The sequence below is a fragment of the Colias philodice genome, chromosome 10, assembly GCF_061535455.1.
Source record: "Colias philodice isolate Cphi_HAF_F1 chromosome 10, ilColPhil1 Martin Lab GWU primary, whole genome shotgun sequence".
Lineage (NCBI taxonomy): Eukaryota > Metazoa > Arthropoda > Insecta > Lepidoptera > Pieridae > Colias > Colias philodice.
In genome coordinates, this window is record NC_143095.1 from 8,937,920 (window position 1) to 8,964,644 (window position 26,725).

Sequence of the window (26,725 nt, forward strand, 5' to 3'; positions counted from 1 at the left end):
TACGTCTTTTAATAATTCCCCTTAAAAACGATTTTTTTAATTTGTATAAGGTAAGGAAAATATTCTTGGTGTAAGGTAAAATAATTTGGAAAATCCAAAAGTGCACGCCTCATAATTTTTTTTTAATAAATATTTATTAATTATTATTTTTGTTTATTTAATAACAATTAAACCACATCGAATCAGACCCTGAAAAATGAAAGGGTTCTATTCCTGAGCATACTCAAGCGTAAGAGAAAAAAAAGACTCGATTAGTAAAGTATTTCGGTCGCTATCGTGTTAACAAGAAAAAGGATCCGCACATACAGACACACGGACGTCCAAGACAGAACTTTTTTAAACTGTTTTTTAACTAGTTTAAATAACAAAAATGACATCAAAAATATCATGAACGTTAAAAATAGTGTTTTTTCTTAATATGTGTGTGTATGTATTATCTTACAAGTGCAATGTATGATACATAAAGACATTTTAAGTTTGAAAAATCAGATGTTTTGCGCGAAGTGACAGTAGTACCCACCTCAACGCTTCGCTTATGAGGCGTGCAATATTATACGCCTTGCTAAAAGATCGATGCTGCTAGATATATAATTATTAATTCAATTTTTCTTAAAACTTCTTTAACATTTTTGCCACATTCTTACTCCATCTAAGTACTCCATGTACAATAATAGAATAATTATCCATTTTACCTGTAGCCTTGATACTCTTAACTTATATCTTTCAGTCCAATAAATATAGAAAAAAAGAAACATCCCTGACTGAATTTTGATTGGCTACCAACTGTGCAAGAGCCAGGAGATTAAAGTGTAAGTATGTGTGCAAACACAGGTGCACTCCTTTTTCTTATATTATATTCTCATAGTCCGAACTCTATGACATAAGTCTGTAGAGTTCGGATAACAACTGGACAAAGATGGCGCAGGATTAGCTTTAGCCCGCGGCGGTAGTAGCCTCGCAGTGAGGGTAGAGACGAAAATTCTGAAACCACCGTTTGATTGGGACATTCCTCAGATCTTTTTTATTTAGCACTAGCGACCAATTCTCGCTTCACTGAGCATTAAATAAAATAAATAAATATTTCAGGACATTTTTACATGATCCCATAAAAACTATATTTTCTATAATTTATAAACCTCTCTTGAGTCCAATCCACCTATCGAATGTTGAAAACCTCTGACCGCATAAAATCCGCCCCGTGGTTTTGTAGAAGATGATTTAGAAAGAGGCGGTGGGGACTTAGTGTTATACAATTTTTGAAATAGTATTTGCCATAATTTTTACCTCGATTATGTGATATATATATTAAGTGATTCCAATTTCATGATTTTTCTGCTATTTAGGTACCAACAAGATGAACTAGACAATAAAATAGGCGTCTTGATTACTACAACGTCTGGTAATTACTTATAATAATAATTAGTGTTATATTTTGCGTTATCCATTGATGCGCCTAGAGCCACCGCGACCGCTCCAATCTTTCTATCCCCATCTGGTTTCATATGAAGCTCTGCTACTCTTCTGCTACCTATTAAGAGCACAGCCAATCACTATGTTTTGATGGCTTCTCCTTTTCCATAAGGAGGCACTGATTTTTTTTAAAGATTTCTGTGTAAGTATAATATTATGTTTTTATTAATAATTGAAATATAATCTCATCAAGTCAAGATTTAATAGTTAGTTTATAATTGTGATAGTCATTCTTTTCATTGCTCTTTGCAGTTTATTATAATTTCTACTACTTATGAACGTGAACTGTGAACTGTGACCACCGTCCACCGGTGACTCAAATTATTTTGGAACGGATAGGTATTCCCTATATTACTTGCTCTGTGGGTACACAGAGCAAGTAATATATAACCTTATCATCGCTCGTACCTAAATCGTGTGGAACCTGTGTGTGGAACCTTAGTGGAACACTTACCTACCTACACAATCAAGAAGCTTATATCTAATACACTGGAGATTGCACTATGACCATTAACTTGTCACAAGAAAATATAACCTTGAATGACGTCAGTGTTGTTTTTTGTCTCTTTCTGTGGGTGACCACACTGGTTTGTATATTCAGGATTTTTCGAAATAAAAAAAACTAAAAATCATGGTCTATAAATAATAACGACATATATTTTTAACAGTATTTATATTATAATATTACTGGTCAACTTACATGAATAATTATCATCTTTATAGGTACATACCATTTTAATTGGTAGAGAATGATAGTTTTAAATAACGCTTGATAACTTTTGATCTCATACTACGATTTTTTAATTAAAATGAGTGCTACATACATTAAAACATCGTTCTGGTTACTCAAGCTTCAGTCTAAAACTTTTCAATATTCCAAAGGAGAGTTGCATCGCTAGTGTTGATGTGTGGTAACGATATTACAGTTCTCAGCAATTCGTATGTCTTTCAGGAGCTGTACTTACGGTTACTAATGGTTTCATGGTGGTTAATTATAATTACTTTATCAGTTGAGACGCAGTAACAAGAATGTGGTAAATAAAAAGGTATAGCACTTTTCAAAAGGTATTTTTTTTCTGGACCGTAATCCTCAGGCTTAAAATGCAAACTGCATATTCTGGCATGTTGATAAATTTTACCCTTGATAGGCACTATGGACAGCCATTTATTTCTTTTTATTTCATTTTTGGAAAGCTGAAATACGTAAAACAAAAAAATATTAGGTTAAAAAGTATAAATTTCAATGTAAAAAAGAACAAACCACAACATGTGAGTGCAATACCGATGTCGTGTGTTATTTCATTACTAGTATAAAAATTTTTAAAATGGTGTTCTAAATGTTCATCATAATATTGTTTAGCAATATATTATCGTCGCTATCCGTAAAAACCCATCATCATGGTTACCTTACTTGTTAAATTTGTTTGTTGAAAACTTGTTGAAAAATGATGAAAGTATTAGGAAAAGAACTTATTTAACATGATTGCTTAATAAAATGATGATAAATTTGACGATTTTTGCCATTAACATGATTCTAAACAGGTAAATGCATGAGTATTGAGGAATATTGTAAATAACGTAAATATACACTTGCCTGTGAAATTATAGGCCAGAATTTGGTGTCCAAAAACTTCTGCAATTTTTCACAATGCAATACATTATTAATATTCGGAAAATATTTATTAAATACGCAACAATATTAACTTAAATATTCGAAGCGACGCAATTTTTTTGACACTTATGTCATATTGTCAAAGTGAGAGTTGCTACAATTTTATTATGGTAACTACCCATAATCAGGGAATATCGCTTTTTAATAATTGGTTCAGATACTTATTTTATTTAGCATAAATAATAATTGTCTCATCCAACAATGCTTCTGAATGACGTTGTTGGCAATTTATCAACAAACTCATGTACAAAAACTAACCTTTTGCACAGAATATTACAGCATACATAGTAGCCTTGGGAAAACTTCGTATTAACAGTGGCAATACCAAGTTAGGTGTGAAAGTGATAGAACACAACAATTTTCTTGTTACACGTCAAATGTTCATACCGAAATCTCCAGTGTATAAGATATAAGCTTCTTGTACACAATATATAATATATTATCTATTTTATTTCCATAGATTTAAAAATTTTATCTATATTATTCCAATTTGTCAACAATATACAAAAATGACAGTTTGTCTCAGATCTAGTTTGTATATTGTTGTTTATGGTAACTCAGCAAAGGCGGGGCTTGATTTTTAATAGTTGACTTGAATTGTTTTACCGTTTGGTTTCGTTTTCACCTTAGTAATTTAGCAATAAATTGACTTACAACGGTTGAAAATATCACCTTTAAATGATAAATAATCAAAAGTGTTAAATGTTCTTGTAAAACTCAGTGTAATGGTTGGATAGCATTGTTATTAGCAGAAACAAAACATGAAACAAAGTTTGCTTATACTGACTTTGCTCGGATATGTGACTTGTCAAGGTGGAGACTCGTCGAGTCCTTTTAATCCGAATTATCAAAAACCATACCAGTCAGATAATTTCCAAAATAACACTTCTTACCGTCCTATATCTCAAGTACCTTACGGAAGCTTTCCTGTAAACCAAAATGAACATACATATCAGAGTTCTTTTTATCAAGACAGTGGGAACTCGGACACTTACGGAGACGGTGACAATGAAGTAGATCCGCAAAATACCGCTTCCTATTATGCAGGTTTGGATTATGAAGAACGTTATAAATGCCCGCCCAATTGGATTCGTTTTCGAGAGTCGTGTTACAGGTTTACGAAATCGCCAAACAGGCCGCGTAACGAAGCTCGTAAAATTTGTCAAGCGTACGAGTCAGATCTAGTTTCAGTTAACAGCCCTGAAGAACATGGATTCATTATCACAACATTAATGCGTATAGATCCGCAAAAAGGGTCGTGGTATGTGGGAGCTCATCAACAATCACCAGGCTATTGGGCAAACGATGGAGATGGCTCACAATTATCAGGACTCGATAATGCTTTCTTTGATGATCGTAAGTTGACATACACCAGTTATAATTTACTGCCCCGTGACTATTTAGTTTATAGATTTTCAACAGAAGACGGCCGATGGGGCCTAGCCCCTGTTGAGGGTACTCAATATTTTCATTTTATTTGTGAGGGACAAACTCAAAGATTGCATTACCTCATTGAAGAAGCAAGATCTTTTACATATGGATTGGATACTTTTGATCCTGAACGCATACCCAGAGGTCCATACTTTATTAAAGAACCTGTAGACACTATTTATGATCCATTACGAAATCATCATGTACAACTGACATGCATCGCAGGTGGCTATCCTGCACCCACATACCAGTGGTTTAGGGAAGATTATCAGGTAGATAGCCCCGTTTATACTCCAATAGATCCCCTTGCAGACTCCAGATTTATATTAAGCGGGGGAACTCTTATGATATATAATCCTGATGCAGATAAAGACAATGCTAAATATCACTGTACTGCAACAAATAATTTTGGTACAATTAGATCTGAATCTGTGAGGCTATCATTTGGTTTTATTAGAGAGTTCAATCAAAAAAGGCCTGTGGAAAGTGGGAAGCAATATTGGGGTAAAGTAATGTACTGCGATCCACCTTCATATTATCCCTCTGTTAATTTCCTATGGGCTCGTAACTATTTCCCTAATCTTGTAGAAGAAGATAGGAGAGTGTTTGTTTCTTATGATGGTGGTTTGTACTTCTCTGCATTAGAAACCATTGACAGAGGAAATTACAGTTGCAATGTCATGAGCAAAGTGTCAGATGCTGGCAGGAATGGTCCATTCTTTCAACTTCTTGTTTATCCACATTCTGATTATCAACAGTTGAAATTTCCAAACAATTTCCCCAAGGTTTTCCCAGAAGCTCCTGTTGTAGGTCAAGAAGTGAGATTAGAATGTGTATCTTTTGGATATCCAGTACCATCATACAATTGGACAAGGAAGAATGGGAACATGCCTAAAAAAGCATATTTGAGCAATTTTGACAGAGTTTTAACTATACCTCATGTAGGAGTGGAGGATGAAGGTGAATATATTTGTGATGTGCGTAATGACAGAGCACACATATTAAATAGTGTATTCTTAAAGGTACAAGCTGAACCAAATTTCACAATCCCTCTTGCTGATAAGCATATGGATAATAAAGGTGACCTACATTGGAATTGTGAGGCATTTGGAATTCCAGATGTCAATTATACTTGGTGGAAAAATGGAGAGAAACTCTCAATGGACAATTTAGCTGTAGAAGATCGGGATAGGTATGTGATACAAGATAATGTCTTAATAATAAAATATTTGGATCCAACTAGAGATCCAGGCATGTACCAGTGTGAGGCAAAGAATCAGTTAACAGCTAGATATTCCTCCGGGCAGTTAAGAGTACTCTCATTGAAACCATCCTTTAAAAAACATCCATTAGAGCCAGAAACTTATGGTTCAGAAGGTGGCAATGTCACTCTTAAATGTTACCCAGAAGCTGCACCTAAACCAACATTTACTTGGAAAAAAGATAATATTGTCATAGGAGCTGGAGGGAAAAGATTCATCACTGAAACTGGAAATCTTATCATTCGGCAACTTTCTCGAGATGATGAAGGGGTGTATACATGTGTTGCAAAAAATCAATATGGAACAGATGAGAGTAGAGGCCGACTTATTGTTTTGAGAGCGCCACGTTTCATCGAAAAGTTGCCACCACGAATAACAACACAAGTTGGTCGAATTGTATTTTTGCATTGTAGTGCCGATATTGACGCTTTACTGGACACTGCATATTTGTGGAACCATAATGGAATACGCATGAAGGATGCGTCCGATTTCTTTGCCGATAAAAGAATCAAAATAGATGGCGGAGAAATGACGATTTATGACGTCAGTCTTTCTGATGTCGGCGAATATGAGTGTATAGTAAAATCCGCCATTGGGCGGATTTCTTCTCGTACACAATTACGCATCGAAGGCCCTCCTGGTCCCGCTGGTGGCTTACAAGTTTTGAATATACAAAGATCTTCACTTACGCTTGAATGGACCGATAGTAATCCCAATGGGCGGCCAATCACTAGTTACGTCATTACGGGACGTACCCAGTGGAATTCCTCATGGTATATTATTAACGATAATGTTATGAACGTAATGGAAATCGACAGATATAATGGCCGTAAACGTGCAGTTATTTCCACGACTCTGATGCCTTGGTCTGTATATGAGTTCAGGGTGCAAGCAGTAAATAGTTTAGGTATTGGCGAACCTTCTTCCCCGAGTCCACAATTCTCAACCCAAGCCGATAAACCTGATCGTGCTCCAAGTAATATTGGAGGTGGCGGTGGAAAAATCGGTGATCTAACTATAACATGGACACCTCTACATCCATCTCAACAAAATGGACCTGGAATCCATTACAAAATATTCTGGCGACGAAATGGATCTGAGGTAGAATATCAATCGCTTTTGCTCAAAGAGTATGGTAATGTAGGCATGCACGTTGTACATGTAGCAATCGATTATTTCTTTACGCCATACAATGTTAAGGTGCAAGCGTTTAACGATATGGGTGCAGGACCAGAGAGCGAGGTGGTCACCATATATTCAGCTGAAGATATGCCACAAGTTGCGCCGCAACAGGTATCGTCAAGATCGTTTAACTCTACAGCTCTGAATGTCACCTGGAATCCTATTGACCAGTCTCGTGACAGATTACGAGGCAAATTAATCGGCCATCGCCTCAAATATTGGAAGAAAGCAAATAAGGAAGAGGAATGTATATACTATTTGTCTAGAACTACTCGCAACTGGGCCCTAATTGTGGGTCTTCAACCTGACACTTATTACTATGTGAAGGTAAATAGTAATTTTTCTTCTTTGAATTATTCTGATAGATTATGAGTGATGGAGTTATTAATTAATAATATTATATCTTTTTAGGTAATGGCGTTTAACTCGGCTGGAGAAGGTCCTGAAAGTGAAAAATTCTTGGAGCGCACGTACCGCAAGGCGCCACAAAAGCCGCCAGCGTCTGTGAACGTGTGGGCCGTGAACCCCAGCACAGTGCGTGTTGTGTGGAGATATGTGCAACCTACATCTGAAGAGGAACCTCTTCTAGGATATAAGGTATGCATTTTTTTAAGCTTACAACAAATGTATGTACATATTGTTTTATCCAAATTTGAATATAATGTATTTAATGTTCTTTTCAGGTGCGAGTATGGGAAATAGATCAGGATATGAGTGCGGCAAACGATACATTAGTGCCAGTGGATCATAAGCTCGAAGCGTATGTTACGCACCTCACACCCGGCAAGACGTATAACCTGCGAGTGTTGGCCTACTCTAATGGTGGCGACGGCAGAATGTCCTCACCAGCCATTACTTTCCAAATGGGAGACTATCATAGCGACTCTTACGGCTACTATGTTAAGTCAGCAGCCACCTCACACACAATCTACAAAACTATTTTATTGATAATTGTATCTGTCTATTTCAAAGTATTGTGATTTTAAGATTTTCATAGGTTTAGACATTAGAATAAAAATCCAGCTTATTTTTATTATACTTTTACACTTGTAAGTATCGCTAACTTCGCATTTATTTTTTTGCGTGGTGATAAATATCCGGCCATTTTACTTTTTTGTATTTTTTTGCTTTACATTACATATTTTTTTACAAAGGTTTTTTTTATATTGTATTAACTATTAACTTATTAGTATTACACATGTTACTTTTATTTTATCCGTATCGACAATAATTAATAAAAAGATGTTTAAACAAGTATTTACGCGTAGATGTTTGTCTGTAAGAATCATATCACTGGACGAATCTCATAGTTGTAAGAATAATTAATTTGTATGTAATGTGAATCCGAGCCATTGTTCTTTAAGAGTAGTTTATGTGTATATATAGGTAACAGTTTGGATATGTAGTACAAAATATTCTATTCAACTATGAAATACATTTTAACAGACAGTTATTGTAACTTATATTTTTGATTTGCTATTTTTATGCAGTGCTTTTTATTTTTTAATTTATAATATGGGTATATATTATATGTTTACAATCAATAAATCGGTCCAATTATTAGTATCATCATCTGTTCTAAAAGACTGTTTGTAATCTCTCTCTTCAAGAACTTGAATTTTTAAAGGGTTCATTAATAAAAGTATGAATATATTAGCAAAGAAAATTTTTGTAACTGCAATATATAGCAATTTTAAGGCTTAAACCTATTTGTAGTCTATAATAAATTGCCTTATCATTGTTATCATGTAAAATCTTTTATTTTTAATAAACTTTTTAAATACAGTACAAGTGTTTGAATCAAAAGCGTATTTTATAAAAACAAGACGAACCATTCATTTCTTACTGGATTATAGAGATTAGAAAAAAAGAAAGAAAAGACATTTAATTCAACACACATGAAAAACTTAGAAATAAAAACACAGAAATTGAAAAGTGTGTGTGACACAGTGAAATTGCGAAATAAAATGACTTTTTACTAGATACTATTCAAGATTCCGCTGGGAGAGCGTTTGCGCAATTGCTGAAACACTTAGCTTTCCGCCATCGGCTTCGACCTCGTAGTCAAAGAAAAATAGTACGCATAGTTCCCGTTCCCGCGGGATAAAATATCCTATGTCCTTCCTCAGGTCTCAAGCTAGCTCTGTACCAAAAATTTGAAGTCAATCCATTCAGTACTTTTTGAGTTTAGGTACATTACAGTATACAGACAAACACAATAATGCTAAAAACTTTTTTGGAAATTTTTGGCTTCGGTATCTATTGTAAAAAAAAAAAAATTCAATGTACAATTTTGACTTTCCTACGATTTTATTATATGTAAGTGTACCTATAGATTAAAACGGCGCGGCAATGAAATAAAGAAAAGTCCAAGATTTTAATTCTTAGTTGTCATTTATTGCACAATCCCTTATTATTAATTAATAATTATATTTTAATTACCATTACATAATTTTGTGTTTTACTTTGCGCTTTAAACATTTTGCATCAACGCTACTTAAATCATCTTCATTCATTCTTTTTTTACATATATCTGAGCCCTCCCTTTGCTTTTGCGCTTTTAATGGGAGTAAACCAACAGCAAAAGGTATATTCTCGTCTAATGTTGGGCATATGTCACGACGCTCTTCCTCTGCTGCATTTTTATCTGTCCACTCATTTGTAGCACGTTTTAAAGTTTCAGGGTCATTGCCATTATTCATTTCATCATTTTTCAGTGGCAATGGTTCGATATTATCTTCAATTGCATCTTTATCCCATTCTAAATCAACGGGAATAGTTCCAGTAAACTCATTTTTATCGCTTATAGAATCAATTGCTGTGTTTGTTTCCCTGTGTTCCTCATTAAACACACATTTCATATTTTCGAAATCAACGTTATTATTTGAGTTATTTTGCGCTGTATTAATTTCACTCGAATCGTTTTGAACATCGTTAATATTGCTCTCTAAATCCATTAAGTCTTTTATTATTTCGTCTTGTTCCTGAGTTCTTTCATTATGATTAAATCTATCTGTATCATTAGATTGCTTCGGTGCAGAAATTAAACAATCTATTTCATCTTCTTTAAAGTGTGTGGATTCTGTTAGCTGCAAATTGAAGTCATAACAATCTTCGTTTCTTACTGAACTTAAAGGATTATATTGTTGGGATATGCCTTCACCCAACTGAGAACCTTTTGTGTCTAATAAAGACATACTAAAACTTGTATCTAAAGAACTGCTCACTGGACACAGCTGATCTACCCCTCTATGGTCGTTGAGCTGTTGGTCTTGATAATATTTTTTTACATCTTCACTCATAGATTTAGTAAAGTACTGCATATCGTTTTCGATACATGAAAAATCATTTGTGCTTTCGTTGTCAATACTATTGGTTCCATTTCGAAGGCCACTGTCCAAAACCACATAGTTTTGTTGTTCGTTGAATGATTCTAAACTATCAGGTAACAAAGCGTTCAAATTCGTGTTTATTGCATCGTCATGACCAATGTTATTTTTATCAAAATTACTATTTGACGTATAATTGTTGGAGCCTATAAGCATTTCGCCTCGCTCTATAGATTTTGATAAATCATCAATGCTTTTAATTTCACTTGGGTCAGCAACCTTTTCAATGATGTTAGGTTGTTCAATGACTTCATATTGTATTTCACTGCTTTGAACCATGTCTAAAAGAACTTGTTCGTTAACGTTTATGTAAGACCCGTCACCCGACTCAAAGAGGATAGGTAGATCTGTTGGAAGTCCAGCACTCTTTAGCGCATTAACATACTGCGACATGGCTGAACTTATTTCATTATTATTTTTGTTTGTGTCACTTGTAGTTGTAGTGTAACTGGAGGTGATGGTTTCATTCCCTAACGAGTTTTCTTTAGAAAATGATATTGTTGGATCCAGGACATTGGAAGAGGCAGTTTGATCCATATACATGAGATCACTATCCATATTCATGTAGCTGTTTGAATTTGATTGCGGTTCGCATATACTGTTTACAGCTTGGGATAATGTTCTGTCCATGTAGTCCTATAATAAAGATTAATTGATTATTTTTATTTTTGATTAAAAAAATATATTTTTTTTAAAGCAAAGGATGAATATTATGAATTAAGGTGTACCTGCATCTGTCGGCTCTGTAAACTCTTTAAATGGTGGATAGCTTTTCGCGAATCCTGTTCACGTCGAAGCAAAGCTCTTTCCGCAGCCCGGCCTAGGACGCCACTTCCATCCCAACCACCGGACTATATTATTAAAAACATTATTTCTTTTTAATACAATATTATTAACGAGGTTAGAGGTAACTACAACTTCGTTAATTTAGTAGTAAGGCATTTATTCTCAAATTATGATTTTGTGTGTATAGTGAAATATTCTATTTTACAAAGACTTTGTGACTATTACGAAAATTTTTTAAATTATTATTATTTTTTTTAAATATAGTTATCCTATGAATAATTTTCTTCATCTACGATATTATTTCGTTTTCTATATAATCTTGTACCTGCTAAATATTGCATCCATGAAATATGGGATCAATAGTAGAGTATCAATAATATGAATATAGTGATTTAAAATTCCATGACTAACTTCTACGGTCTACATGGTTTCTAAATAATTAGCTATTTAAATATTTCTTACACGAAAACTAGGACGACCTCTTCGTGGGCGAATCGATCGCAAGTCAAATTCTCCACCGTTAATGCCTTTGTTTTCGATATCAAATGGTATGCGCACAACAGTGTCCTGTAAGGATGGGAGTCATGATCAACCAAATAACATTGCTTCAAAATATACTTTAATTTTATATAAGAACTAATTACATTAGCAGTAGTCCGATTTTCACCAGTTGGGATAGTAGTTGGTATCGAATTCAATGTCTTGTCAACGTTATCCTAAAAATGTGTTGGTTAATTATTCATTTATATAGTAATGTAAAAAATACTGTTACTTTTGCATTAGGTAGAGGTACTTTTATTACCTGAGAATGTAAATCAATCAACGACTGAGGCGGTCGATTAATTACCACTGGTGGGGTAAATACGGGTAATTCACCTTCAACATAAACACAAAATTAAATAAGGTAATATAATTATAAGAATAATTCTTGGTTTACTTAATTTCTTACTGGTGCTTGTAATTCCAAGGCCTTCTTTAGTGACTTTCGACAAACCCTTTATTTTAAGAAACTGTGCTGCAGATACCAATTCATCCAAATTTTCTTCAGGGCATTGAGTTTTGCCACAATACATAAATTCTACAAGGCATTTCATTACACCAAATCTCATTTTTAATATAATTAGCGGTTCTCCTGTTTGTTTTTGTAACACGTCCTAGAGTAGTGCTTTTATTAGATTCGAAAATATTAAATATGGGGAAGTAAGGAAACTATGGACATAAAAATATACCTACTCACTTGAAAGTATGCACTACTTGCTGCCAGAACAGCTTTGTGAACACGAAGAGTATGTGAACTACACATAAGCGTCATATCCACTAAGGCTTGCATTTGCAATAGCTTTCCAAATCTTGACATCAAATGTTCTGAATAGTCCTCATAATGTAAGCTGTACCGTATCGGAGCCATTTTTATTTAAATTAAACGTTACTAAAATCATGTACAGAATGTTTCAAGTTACATGACAGAATGTACATTTGATAGTTTAAAACAAATGAATTTTGAAAAAAAAAATTGGTTCAAATAGTCTGTTTATGTTTATCAGCCAGTTTGAAACGTAAGAAGTAAAAAGTTTTTATATACTTAATATGCTATTGTTTTTTGTAAATTTTGTAATAGCTTGATTGATTTTAGGAATTTGTGTATATGCGGTAGGTCTGAGTAAAACTACTTATAAAATAAGTAAAGTAGTCAGATGAACGCTTGGCGGGTAGCCTTGGTCAGCATACATTGAGTTTTATTAAGTACTAGCTGTGCTCCGCGGTTTTACCCGCAGTGCTCAGCTCCTATTGGTCTTAGCGAGATGATGTATAGCCTTATAGCCTTCATCGATAAATCGGCTATCTAACATCGAAAGAATTTTTCAAATCGGACCAGCCCCCCTATGCAAGTTCCCGAGATTAGCGCGTTCAAACAAACAAACAAACTCTTCACCTTTATAATATTAGTATAGATAGGTACTTAAATGTGTCATCTGAAGAATATTTAATTCTACAGGTGTTTTTATTTTCTGATGTACAAGTAAAAACAAAATTTTCCTGCTTTTTAATGGCATGACAAGTTACAGTCGGCCTAAGACCTAAGTCGAAGTTTACCATGGTAATCACAGTTGGTAATCGTTATAAAAAAAAGACAAAAATAAATTGGATTCCTTTTATTTATTTATAAAATACAGAAAAAATAGTAAAATGTTAGAAAATGAATTTATTACAAATTTGTATTCATAATGAGTAATATACTGTTGATTTTACATAGTCTTAACTGATAAAGAAAAATAAACATAGTATTTTCAAACATATTCTATCACAGTCTAATTAAGTACTGGAAATACAACTATAATAACGTACATAATATAATACACATTAAACAGGAGGTTGGATAATGAATGCCACGATAACATTTTTTAAATAAGGATTTGCGTGGAATGATCGTAGGAATGTAATAATTTGCTCGTAAGGCACTTGGAACCAATATTTAATTAATTTCTTCAAATATACATCAGATTACCTGTGTAAACAGATATAATTAAAACAAATAGCCGATATCGATAAATATCTACAAAACCATTTAATAGTTCCATAGCTGAGTTAATTACATTTAAATACATGGTACATAATGTCCGATTTCAAGATCAAAAACAACACGCTATTATAATCTAAATTATTATGATCGGATACTGGAGTAAAAGCTAACTACCTTTTATTAGTTAAACATCGATCTGTTAACAAGCGAATGCTTTAAAACAAACTATCGAAGTAGCAACACCCGTAGGAAATAACTTTCAAATACAAATTTGTAACACGTCCAATACTTTGAGTATCATCTTAGAAATCATTTTTACATTACAATACTTTTTACCCTTACTTTCCTATTACGAAGCTCATAGACGCTTTTGCTCAGTGGGAAAGCATCGCGACGTCAACGCAACGTCCGCCAGACCTAGTTAGTGTCGCAATTTACAATACCTGAGACAGAACATTTTGCCGATTAAAAATAAACGCTTACGTAAAAAACACAGCTACCACATAATAACATACGGTTATCGCAAAAATGTTACTGTATTGTTGCCAAAAAAAACTTTGTAAAATAACCGAGCTATCACATAATTTTACAGCTTGTAAACTTAGGCGGGAACACAACTACATAATACCTATATATCTTCTTACCTAGTAATAATTTAGAGAGTTTACAAAATTACTATTTAATAATATAAAACATTCGATCAACGTGGCTCTATGTACTTAAATATTGTCCCTCTAATACAGTGAATTACGTAAATACAAATTCCATCTCAGACATTAATTGTTATTGCAAATAAACTGCTGAAATTTGCTTTGCTATTTTTCTGTTATTAAAATTTATAGAAAAATATTTTTAATGTTAAAAAGCTTAAAATATTATATTTTTTGATTATCGTTGCGTATCGATTAATACAAGATTCATTTATTGGTTTTCGAGGAACATAAACAATTAATCAATATTTTTTTTAAATTAGACGGCGAAATAACGTTGCCTGAAATAATATTAGGTGAAGATAAATAGATCGATAGAGAGAGTATATGTTATTTATATTCTTGCATTAATCAAATACGTTCCGTGGCTCTAACTTTATTACGATAATTGGCATTTAGCAGTTTTGTATGGATATTTTAAAGGAATTATATAAAATATTTTAATGTTTATAACAGATTGACATATTTAATTGACAGACATTTAAAATAAAATATAAAAAGCGAAATTCATTAGCTTGATAATTATTATTTTATTGTACTTACCACATTACGTTACTTATTCATAATATTATAATATAGTTCAACATCGAAATAATGCCAGTAATATTAGTTAGTTTGTAAAGAAAATAATACGAAGAACTAAAAGAAAAATACATACACGAATAATTTGAAATAATACTACTATATGAACACTTTACATAGGTATGAGTCATTTTGTACAATAGGTTATGTAGAAAAAATAGAGATTCATTTATAGAGATCATACAGTGAAACAAGACCATTGGTAGTTTAAGTAAATAATTTACATAATTTACTGTTTTAATAAAAATAATATGAAGTTACTATCCGAGATAGAAAATTCTACAACGATCTGATGACTAAATGTATAAACTTTGTGAACAATATTTAAGTAATATTAATTAAAATCCTTTAATACACAATTTATTTTTCAGCCCTTTAAAATTTTAAACAAAGATGAACGAAACGAATAAACTTAAAAGTTAGAGGTTTTAAATTAACTCAGGTTTTCCTATTTCATATTGAGGCATTTTACAATGAGAACACACTTTAACTAATCAATGGTCTGTTTCAGTGGCAGGTTTGTTCATTCTTAATATTAAAGAAGCGAATACAATATTTACATTAATTAGCAATAGATACACATCGCAAATACCTAACAATTTACACAGCGATTATTTTGTTCGTAAAAATATTACACCTAAATGTCCACACGGAATGTTAGTTATCGATTATTTTGAGGAATTCTTCTGGTGAGATGTGGATGCCGTCTGCTGTCGACGCTTCGCTGGCATTCGGGACGGTGTTCTTCAGTTCGCCGAACGTGTATGTGGTGCGCTTTGTGTTGTTTCGAGGTTTCGACACGCGGTTCGCCGGCAACGACTCCTCACAATCTAAACTGGATCGTTTATTCCAACAAAATGGCTGCCGCGGTTCGGCTCCCGCAGACATCGGCATCGCCAGCTGCAAGCGTGACCTCGTCAGTTCATTGTCACTCAACTGCCGCTTAAGCTTTTCTTTGCCCACTACTAATTGGAAGCCCCTAAGCTTATTATCGTTGTTTTGTGATTTATCAAGCTCTATTTCACTGAGTTGTCTTTTTAATTTGGCAGTCTCAGAAATACTCGGTCGGCCGTCGACTAGACTATTTTGTCGGGACGTTCTAATCCCGTGTTTTATGCTGCCCTTGGAAATCTCGCGACTACTTCCAGAGGAACTGCTGGTGTTCGTGTTACATGTGTTTGCGTTGTCTCGCCTCAACGTCTCAATGATATTGTAAAAGTGTTCTAGTCCACTGTTGCTATTATTTCGAGACCTGCTTATATTGTTAGTACTATGTCTATGTGGGCGGATTTGAGCTCGAGGTAAATGGCCATAACTGCTCTGCCGAGATATGACGGCGGAGTTTTGCCTTCGTGGCATACTACAACTCTTTGGAACGAACGTATCTTGTGACAACACGACGTTTTCATAAACGTGAGTGTTGTCAAACTCATCTTGAGAGATGAGATTTTGGCGACTCTCGGTCGTGTCGCGTTTTTGACCTACAGAGTTGCTCTTCTTGTGGCCAGCTCGAACTTTAGTTTCCGAGGATTTCTTCCCCAGTTTGCAATCACTTGTACTGCGAGGTAGCAAGTTTTCATACCCGTGACTGACATTCTCTGGCTGAGGCGCGTCCGAGGTTTGGGCGTTCGTTGTATTGTCTATTGTATTTTTATTTGAATTTAAATGTTTGGGTTTAATATTGAGATTCGATTTTCCAAGATCAACGGGGCAAGTCTGTTGAGGTAGTGAATCGTGGCGTTTTCTTTCGAGTTCGGGTTTCGAAGACTTATCTAGGACGACTTTAGTTTTGTCGCTTTTACAAATTTTTACACTAAATCTAAATGGAGGTTTAAACACTACTTGTAGTCTTGCTTTTTCTCCGGAGAACAGATTTGTTGCGCTCTTAGAAGGTCTCGTTTTTCGCGAGCCTTTAGAGATTTGTCTATGTGTTCTTTCAGTAAGTCCTACGGGTATTGATTTAGATTTGGGTATGGACGAAGGTTCGGGTGAGCTGAGAAGCCACTTCTGAACTTTAGTTAAAGCTTCAGTGTCCTTTATCGGCGAAGACGGATGTTTTTGCATTGAACTGTAATCTATTGTTTCTTTCTTCATTTTTAGCTTTCTTTTCTTGACTTTTCCCTTATGTTTAGATAATATCACGTGTTTCGGCGACTTCCCATCTGCATTGGTTACAACGGCAGTCGCTTCTTTAGCTACTTTAATAGCGTCATCTAATTTCGCCTGCGGAGTTGGTTTCTGGAAAACAATAAATATTTTTATATTACAGAATCATACTTATTTTAAAACTTGACATTAAATTCACGTGTTTTTCTAAGATTAAAATATTTTCCCAGTAAAAAATTGTAAAAACAGTATTTTTTTATTAAAGATAAAAATAATTTTCCGGTTAAAAATTGTAAAAGACGTTTTTCATACCCGTTTCTTGCCGTTCTTAGCGGCATGCGAAGGTGACGCTTTGTCACTCTGTTTATTTGTTTGATCCTTCTTGCCTCTATAGGCGCGTGTGCGGAGTGCCACCTTCTTCTTTAGAGGAAGCTTCGACCTATAACAACAAATGTATGAAAACCAATGAAAACCTATCTTGATAAAAATGCTTGTTTGAAATATCATCATAGCAATAGCGATATTGCAATTAAATAAAAAAACTATAAAATATTATCAAAGTCCAGTTAAATAGATAAGAATACTGACTAGCCATTTTTTTAATATAAAGTAATAAATAAATCAACTGGATACAGATGTGTGTAGTGTGTACACATATTATAAAAAATATCATTCGTATTGTGCTACAGTTAAAATTATTTTGAAAATATGACTCACCTGACAGCAGTATGTACAATCATCTGGTCAGCGGCATCCGGCAGACGGACGGTTTCTGTAGTGGATGAGTGAATGATTGTGACTGATTTGATCTTCTTAGCGTGACGACCCAGGAAACGGGTACTGGCCACCTGAAATATTTATGAGAAAATTCATTAATTTATATCCATATTGTTCGGAATAGGTAGAAATAAAATAATTAACGTTGAGGGTAGCGTGTGACGCGATATATTCAATTGGCCGACGGGAGCGGCATTCGCGTTCGTTTTTTTCTGCTTTCGGCAGTCGTTCGTGGGACTCGAGATTTTGCACTGGTAGCAATCACGCGCGGATCGCGATGTATTTAATTTGATACGGATTATCAAAAGCACTTCTTGGGAAGTTTTGGTTGCTTCTAATTGTTTTAAATTTAATTGTGATATTCATAATAACGCCGCGGTTTTTACATAACGCGAGAATTGTTCGTTAAATGAAACAAGTATTCAATGGCGACGTAGTGTGCCTGGCTGTACAACAGTGGTGACCTAATTCGTAAATTGTATCCTTTTATATAATCTTTTGTAATCTATTATTCCCGTAAATATAGTTTTCCTCCCCAAAGGTACCCTATTGTCTTTATACTATTTGACCGACCGACACACCACATATGTACCTATGTTCTACGCAACGTGGTATCAGGTATGTACCTAGGGTTGAATTCGGTAATATTTAACTATTGTTATTTTGGAAAGTGTGTATCGACGGCCGCCGATCTGTTCTTTGTGCTACACATTTTTGGTAGCAGAGCGTGGTTTCGATCCACGGACCTCTGGGTTATGGGCCCAAGCGTGGTTTACACGGAAATATTGATTATATAAACTTATTTTATTTGGTTATAATTACGATATTTTATATGTTCGGTTATAACATTTAAATTGTTATACATATAATTTTCGTAAGAATATCGGCAATTTATATAACAATAGTTGAATATTTCAATCCTAGGTGCATTACTTACGTTTTAAGTTGTAAGGCTTAAGCTGGCCATACACGCAAGGGTGTACCTGACAGGTTTGCCCGTGCAGTTACGCCTGTCAGGTAAAGTTGAGTTGAGAAGGGGACATACACGCAGCGGTAAACCTGCACAAACTTTCATTTGAAACCATGCCCTCGGCCGCGGCGCTTGATATCGACGCAGTAGCGTTAATTGGTTTATTATTTATTTTATTGAAGAAAAAGAAATATAAACGAAGATAACGTGAACGATGGTGCAAACCATGGTTATTGCAAAGAAAAGAGTACTCTCATGTGAACTTGTTGAAAGAATTGAGATTTGATTTTGTATATACATATTATATTTTTACATTTTGCACGGCAACGCGCGCACGTGTTTCCCTGCTGTCCTCACTGGACAACTGACGACTACGTCGAACCGCCCCATACACGCTCAGGTTTGCCTGCACAGTTAAACTGCACAGGTATACCCACGCGTAAAAAATATCAATTTTCATATTTTTTCTGTCGCCTGAACAGGTGTGAAAACTTGCACAGTTCTGTAACATACACGCACCGGTTTACCTGAACAGGCAGACCTGTCAGGTACACCCTTGCGTGTATGGCCAGCATTATAGATTAAGGATTGGTCTCCGCGCGCGCGCTACGACTATATACCGCCCCACCTAAAAACAATAGCTCTGTGAGTGCGGCAACTCATTTCTGTAGTGTGTGTTAGGCAATTTGTAAGGACGCTAGTGTGTGTGAAGAATTGTGCTGCCAGCTACATAAATTTTACCTCATAAATGGGAAATCAGCCATCTTGGAAAGAAGATGGCTGATTGAAGTGCAACAAAATATATCGTGTTGGATATATTTTGTTGCACTTGGGATGAATTCACGCGAGTAGCTTTATTTGTAATATGCTATAAAAAGTGATGTATTTAGTTTGTATGTTATATTATATTTCTAATTTCGATGTAACCATGATGTAACCAATTAAATGTAAAACCACTATCGTATTGGGAAACTGTAATGTTAGTGTGTGTATAAAAAGAAAAAAAAAAAAGTTTGAAAAATATTTTTTTTCATCCTAACCTGGCCGGGAATCGAATCCATGAACATGCGACTCAAATCCACTTGCGACGCTACTATACTATAGTCACAAAGGTTGTTTAAAAGTAAAAAAGCGGAAATAAAAAAAATAACATATTATATGAGTCAGTTAAACATGGTTAAATAGAAATAAGTTATTGTTATTATACTTTTTATATATGTGTTATTAATAGTATTGAAAAAAAAAGTTCAAATTATTACTAAAAGATTTCCTCAACCACGTGTATTGTTTTGGATATGCAGTACGGCAACACTGAATGGCGTCGTATTTTCGTAGACAAAATTTTCGAAGTAAAGGAGAAATTTCGAATAATACGATACTAAGTGATGGTACGTGATCCCAGTGTCTTTCTTATTTTTTGTTGTATTATTTTTAAATAGTTTTATGACGCAGAGAGGCATTTTACTTCAGATTTTGTTCAAAATCTTTATAAACTATCGGATCGCCCTCTCCACACAATGCTTGTGACACGACTGCTTGGGTACGCCGAATTCGGCGTACTATTAGTTGCCGCATTTTTCAAGTACGCCGGCGGTATCTAGTCGTAGCGCGCGCGCGGAGACCAATCCTTAATCTATGTTGTAAGGCTATATCAAGGTTATAGGTATTGCATAATATTGTGTTGAATAATTAATTACGTTCTAAAAATAGAACATTGATATTCGAATAAGTGCATTTGATATTTTGTTATAGTTTGTTTATTCGAATACGGTTATTTGTTTTTAACTTGTGTTTTTTTTCATATGGCTTTTTTAATTTTCAGGAATTATGTAGCTATTATGTAAATCACGTAAATAGAATACAAGATAATTTTTAAAATAGATATTGAATTATTTTATAGCTTCATTTTCTATTATCATGTACATCAAATCATCATACATAATTTTCAAGCATAGTATCATAACTTTTATAATTAAATATCTAATACTTGAAACATTCTAGCTTTAATTCTAGCTCTTACTAATTAATACGGATTAATGAGTAATTATTATAGAAATTCTCAATGATATGTAGCTTTTAACTAATGAATAAACCTTTTTATGCTGGCTTTATGGATCTGGCGACAAACAGATTACATTGTTTTTAATACCTTGGACTAAGAATGGGATTCTATTCCTTAACCTCGATTTCTGTTACAGAGTCTAAAATTCTGCAACAGCGCTAAAGAACAAAATACATTGACATTATTTTTTGAAGAAAAGTAAAAAGTCTATGCAAGACTGCAGATGATCAATTAATAGTTACTAAGCCGGATATTTCAGCATATTGAAACTTTTTATAACCTTAAGAAATACATTTGCAAATACTTCTGAAAAAAATATATGATTCAAAGTATTTTTTTTATTCTCGTAGTTTTACCATATTTGTTTATAATAATAAATCATAAAAAATCTCCAAAATCAAAACTCTTAATTTTAAATAATATCCAGAAATTTAGGACAAACGCAAAATACCTTAAAAAACCATTTTTTTTAACAACACGGTAACGTAACATGACGAGGCTCTCGTCCGACAGCAGCAGCTTGCGCAGCGTGGCCAGCGGGCCCGACGGGTCCACCTCGCGGCAGCGTTGGAACACGTCGCAGTAACTACAACACGTGTTATACAATATGACGTACCAGGAGCGCAACAACGGCGAGCAGTATGAGCAGCACGGCGTACCAGTGGCGCAGCACCCAGCGCCTGAAGCCGGCGAGGCTCTCGTCCGACAGCAGCAGCTTGCGCAGCGTGGCCAGCGGGCCCGACGGGTCCACCTCGCGGCAGCGTTGGAACACGTCGCAGTAACTACAACACGTGTTATACAATATGACGTACCAGGAGCGCAACAACGGCGAGCAGTATGAGCAGCACGGCGTACCAGTGGCGCAGCACCCAGCGCCTGAAGCCGGCGAGGCTCTCGTCCGACAGCAGCAGCTTGCGTAGCGTGGCCAGCGGGCCCGACGGGTCCACCTCGCGGCAGCGTTGGAACACGTCGCAGTAACTACAACACGTGTTAAATATGTAACTACAACACGTGTTAAATATGATTAAAGTCACCCTTGAGGTATTATTACTCGAGAGGGCATCACGAACAAAATCTGTGCGACAAGCGCGGCGGCGCGGGGCGGCTAGGGAGTCATACACTTTGTAGATATTCTGCCTCTTATTTCTTATAAATTAAAACCAATCAATGTAACAAATAAATATTGTATATCTTATTAAAAAAATATGAATAAACTTATCAATTAAAACCAATCAATGTAACAAATAAAAATTGAGTTTGAAACGATTGACTCTAACTCGTGTTAAAAAAAGTGTAGTAGCGATGTCCTCTCTAGTACGTAATACATGTAACTCAATGGTTAAATATGATTATAGTCACACGTTTTTTTGGCACACTACAAGTGTTACACGTTTATAGTCACGAGTTTTGGCACTTTGTATTAAAATACACGTAATTGTAACCCCTCGTTTTCACCAAGAAACAAGTTAAATACTAGTTTGTTACAAAACTTGTAGAATACTTTTCAAAACATAATTATTTGTTTTATACATGTATTGAGACTGTCTCAAACATTCTTTCGTTCACACTTTGTAGCCAACAAGTATTTATACAAGTATAAAACACATTTGCGTTTACACTGAAGTCTGTGACATGTTTAGAACTTGTCTGATCCATTGATAGCGTTCTCACCTACAAAATACAGTCGTGGTTTAGATAAGTATTGTTTATTTTATTGCAATTTCTGTATAATACTAGTAACAAACAAGTTTTAAACTTTATACATGTTTGTTGGATAAAGTTTTCAACATACATACATCTCACAAAAGTTTTTTTTATTAATAGAAATTATACAAGTAGGTACGACTGAATTTGTCTCGAATTCTACAAGTATTGCTACAACAAAAACAAGAGATTATAAACATGTAGGCAACTAGAAGTTTTCAACCAGCAAGTTTCATTAAGTTATCCTACATGTATGAAATTTTGTATACAACATGTTTTACACATGTCTATGAGAAACGAGAACATTGCATCAAATTTGTAAAATACATGTATTATACTTTGGTGAAAACGAAGGGTAATACGTGTGTATGTGTTATATTTAACACATAGATTATAGTCACAAGGTTTTCATACTAAACTTTGCAATAACTACCTAGTGTTTGTTACACATTTACATATACGTGTTAATCTTTATTAATAAGTGAAATTTATTACACCATGTATAGAGGTGCATATTGGCACTTGTGTTAGCACCTACTTCACTTGTATTGATAGACTAGCGGTCCGCCCCGGCTTCGCCCGTGGTACATATTTACGTTTTCTCTACATAAGAACCATCCTCGTACTTCAAGGAATATAATAAAAAAAAGAATTATCGAAATCGGTCCACCCGTTCACACGTGATGCCGTGACAACGCGAAATGGGTTTCATTTTTATATATTGATAGATGATAGATATTTAGAAGCCATCATGCATCACCGAGTAGTAGATAACTTAAGCTTTTATGGCTGTCATCAGAATTAAGGTTACATTCGTAGCATTACAACTCACTCTCGACGGGTTCTCCGTCCTCTATAGACCCGTTTAGACTTTAACTGCATAGATCATTGAGATATACATATGGAGACGACACCGCCTACATCACTTATGTTCCGCTCAACATACGCCATATGGCGTAACTGCACGCCCATTTTTTATTTGTTTTAAAGTGAAACGCATCAAATATGCCTCCGTGTGTGTTACGATATTGCACAAATAATACAAATAATACGGAAAAGTGCAAAGGAATAACTTTTATCGGTAAGTATGTACCTAACTAGATAATAATTTTTAAAACTTAGTTAGAGCAAAAAAATGGCGCACAGATTTTGTTCGTGGTGTCTCCTCCATACGTAGTAATATTATTTCAATGGCATAGATCTAATCTACTTAGTACTTACCCATTATAGTCATTGCATGGCGTGCCCGGTTTAGCGTACATATCGGGCACGTCAAAGGGCGGCGTGTTCCAGCGGAAGGACGACTCGCAGGGCCCGCCCGGCTTGCGGCAGCACAGCTCGCACGCGGACCGCGGGTCGCTATTGTGCGGCCTGCATTGGCACGACTCCAGTCCGTATGCGAGGCAGATTGAGCCGGTACACTCCTGTGAAATTGGAAAATAAGCAAAAAACAAGAACATTTGCAGCTGAATAGTGATTAAAAAGCATGTTGAAAACTTAAAAAATGCACGGAACTTTACTGATTTTACATATTTGGCAAAACCATCAAAAATTGATTTGATTTGATATGTAACATCAAATCAAATGCAAGAATATTCTCAATTTTTGATGGTTTTGCCAAATACATTACACAATTACAATTCACAGAGTTCCTCTAGTTTAAGAGTCAGCGTACATATTTTTGTAAAGTTAATGTTTTTGGCAAAATAAATATTTTATTTATGGAAACAATTATACCTAACATAGTAAGATTTTTGCGATTCGTAGGCTACTTTTTACCGCGTTAAATGTCTTATTCCTATAGGAATTTCCCTTGACCACACGTTCAAAAGTAGCCTCATATTGTTCAATTATAGGCTAGGCTAATACTCACTCCCATAAAGCACACAAGCTCTCTATCACATCTGGTCCTATTCGGCTTGTGTCTACTAGCTGGGCAGGCGGCTCGCTTGCCGTCACAATGTGCGGCGTCGCGACACCCGTTGTCAGAACGACACTTGTCACCGAACTTGAGCGTACAAGATGATGTGCAGCAAGGACCCTGGAATGTTTTATGTTTGGTGTGAAAGTTATTTTGTAAGTGGACAGTGTGCATATCTGTGTCCTATAATAGATAGTTAGTTTTTGCTGGTCAGTAGACAGCGTCTAATTATGCTATATATTTTGTAGTCTGTGCAAAGTGTACACTGTACGGCTACTATACCGTAGGTACACTGTTGCAAATGAATTTTAAAGACTTGGTACTTGGTTTTTCATTCAGCCCGATATTTCTAGATGACTGACCCATACACAAAACGTTCTGGCATGTAAGATAAAACAGAGCTTTTCACTTTCACAGCAGAATTTATCCCATTCTTTCTATATGATTCAGAGCGTTCATGCGTATGTTACGTATGTCTTGGCGTATAGTGTCTGCAAAAATGGAGCTTTTTAAGCTATTGCATAGCTTCTTTCGCGGGCCTTGAGCGCGGGGACCGAATCCAGAAATTCCGTAACGAAAAACCTCACGCTCCCCACGAGGACGGGCGCGGAGGTGTGGCTTGAAGGCATAGCATGAAATAGCTTTACCGCGGCAGTCCCCGAGTGCCACACGTCTTTTTTTTCACTTTCACATCAGAATAGGATCATACCTGACTAGGACTGCACACGCTATGCTCCGTGAGCGTGCATGGCTTATAGTGCGGTCTGACGGCTTGCGGCCGGCAGCATACATCCGTGCACTCGGACGCCCAGCCACAGTCGCACTCTTCGCCTTCTTCAACCACACCGTTGCCGCAAATTGCTGGTTGCGGTTCTGTAATAGGTGTTTTATTTTTAGCAGGATTTTTATTTTAAAGTTATTAATAAGTTGTGACTCCTACGTTTTATTGGCAATTTTCATCATGGTTCGTGGATTGGTTAATATAAAATATTTTAAAAAGTTTTCATATAAAGTAGAAGTTCGCATTACGTCCCAAACTATGAATTAAGATAGGAAAAATATCTCACCTGTGAAGCATCCCTTGGGCGAACGTGCTTTATTATTAAGTACTGGATCTATCGCTCGTAAGGAGCAAGGCGAAAATTTATTGTTGTTCTTACGATCGCCGCTCGTGGCTCTTGCGAACATTATGTAGTTACCGTCCTCGCCGAACGGCGTACATACTTCTGGGTCATGCTGGAATAAAAAATAATTAGTATTAAACAAAATGCATAAAATAGTGTAAATTTATAGATGTGACCATAGAAATTCTATGTTCTAATTTTAGTCTTTAAGAATATAAAGCCTGAAAACAATTTTAGGTCTACATCTTTCTAACGTAGGGGATTCTGTCATTGGGTTTTTCAGGCAGAGAATCCTCTGCCTGAATCACAAACAAATACAATTTTCACATACAAACATAGAACGAATTCTAATGCCTTCTATCATTCAACATTTTAAAATGTTATTAAGTCGTTAAATCGGAAATATGTAACAAATAAAAAGTATAATATCAACAACTTACAAAGATATTTGTTAAATAACAACTAACTACGTCGATATTATCGATAATGGACGAAATTCTCAGAAATAATTGGGTACGAAACGTCATTATAATTGCGGTGTATCGTTTGATATGTTGTTGCTTTTAATAGTGGTCTTCCTAGTAGAGGTGGTACAATAATATTTTCACATGTAAACATTCAAAGCTAATAATTGTTGGTTTTTCCGCTTTAACTCATTCATAAATTTCCCCGAAACGTAATCATTATTTGTGTTAAAAACATTTATTGGTCATTTCCATACCAATTTAATAAAGCGAAAATATATTATTGTACAGTAAAACACTTCAGATCAAATAATTTAAAGACCACCTATCTAGATATCTCCCTTATTTTCATTGCTTTTCTCCAAAATATACCACTTACCGGCGAGCCGAAATTATGGCCGATCTCATGAGCCAGAGTCACGTGGGACACCGCCGGCGGCACGTGCTTGCCGTAATTAAGGAGGGTCACGATGCCCGTGTTCAAAGACTTCATGCTGCCTCTGTAATGCTGAAGTAAATGGTGTCGGAATAAATTAATAAATCCAATTTGCAAGTAATGAAAACTTTTATGGTTGGTTTGATTTGGCTTTCG

The 26,725-nt window shown here is 35.2% G+C and overlaps 3 protein-coding genes across 4 annotated transcripts in view; 1 reads left to right on the top strand and 2 right to left on the bottom strand.

The window, feature by feature from the left end:
* Positions 1–3,693: 3,693 nt before the first annotated feature.
* Positions 3,694–8,802, top strand: Cont (Contactin). The gene is made up of 3 exons (XM_089700134.1): positions 3,694–7,344; positions 7,429–7,614; positions 7,701–8,802. The coding sequence occupies exons 1-3, from the start codon at positions 3,904–3,906 to the stop codon at positions 7,995–7,997; spliced, it is 3,924 nt and encodes a 1,307-aa protein (XP_089556260.1). The 5' UTR covers positions 3,694–3,903; the 3' UTR covers positions 7,998–8,802.
* A 659-nt stretch (positions 8,803–9,461) lies between these two features.
* On the bottom strand, positions 9,462–12,600 carry LOC149485359 (uncharacterized). Its single transcript, XM_089699685.1, has 6 exons — positions 12,430–12,600; positions 12,142–12,346; positions 11,944–12,068; positions 11,655–11,759; positions 11,135–11,257; positions 9,462–11,042 (listed from the first exon to the last, which is right to left on the bottom strand). Exons 1-6 carry the CDS (start codon positions 12,598–12,600, stop codon positions 9,462–9,464), a joined length of 2,310 nt encoding a protein of 769 aa, XP_089555811.1.
* Positions 12,601–13,330: 730 nt separating this feature from the next.
* LOC149485360 (uncharacterized) overlaps positions 13,331–26,725 on the bottom strand; it is a 125,782-nt gene continuing 112,387 nt past the window's right edge. Inside the window, exons 7-15 of one of the 2 annotated variants that reach the window (XM_089700168.1) lie at positions 26,513–26,641; positions 25,613–25,781; positions 25,255–25,418; positions 24,498–24,665; positions 23,846–24,048; positions 21,537–21,702; positions 17,829–17,959; positions 17,424–17,550; positions 13,331–17,243 (exon numbers count right to left, since the gene is read on the bottom strand). In XM_089700168.1, the coding sequence (XP_089556294.1) occupies positions 15,663–17,243; positions 17,424–17,550; positions 17,829–17,959; positions 21,537–21,702; positions 23,846–24,048; positions 24,498–24,665; positions 25,255–25,418; positions 25,613–25,781; positions 26,513–26,641 (2,838 nt within the window). In that variant the 3' untranslated portion in view covers positions 13,331–15,662. Of the gene's footprint in view, positions 17,244–17,423; positions 17,551–17,828; positions 17,960–21,536; positions 21,703–21,732; positions 21,899–23,845; positions 24,049–24,497; positions 24,666–25,254; positions 25,419–25,612; positions 25,782–26,512; positions 26,642–26,725 lie in introns of both variants that reach the window. The other variant, XM_089700169.1, reaches the window with a different exon arrangement.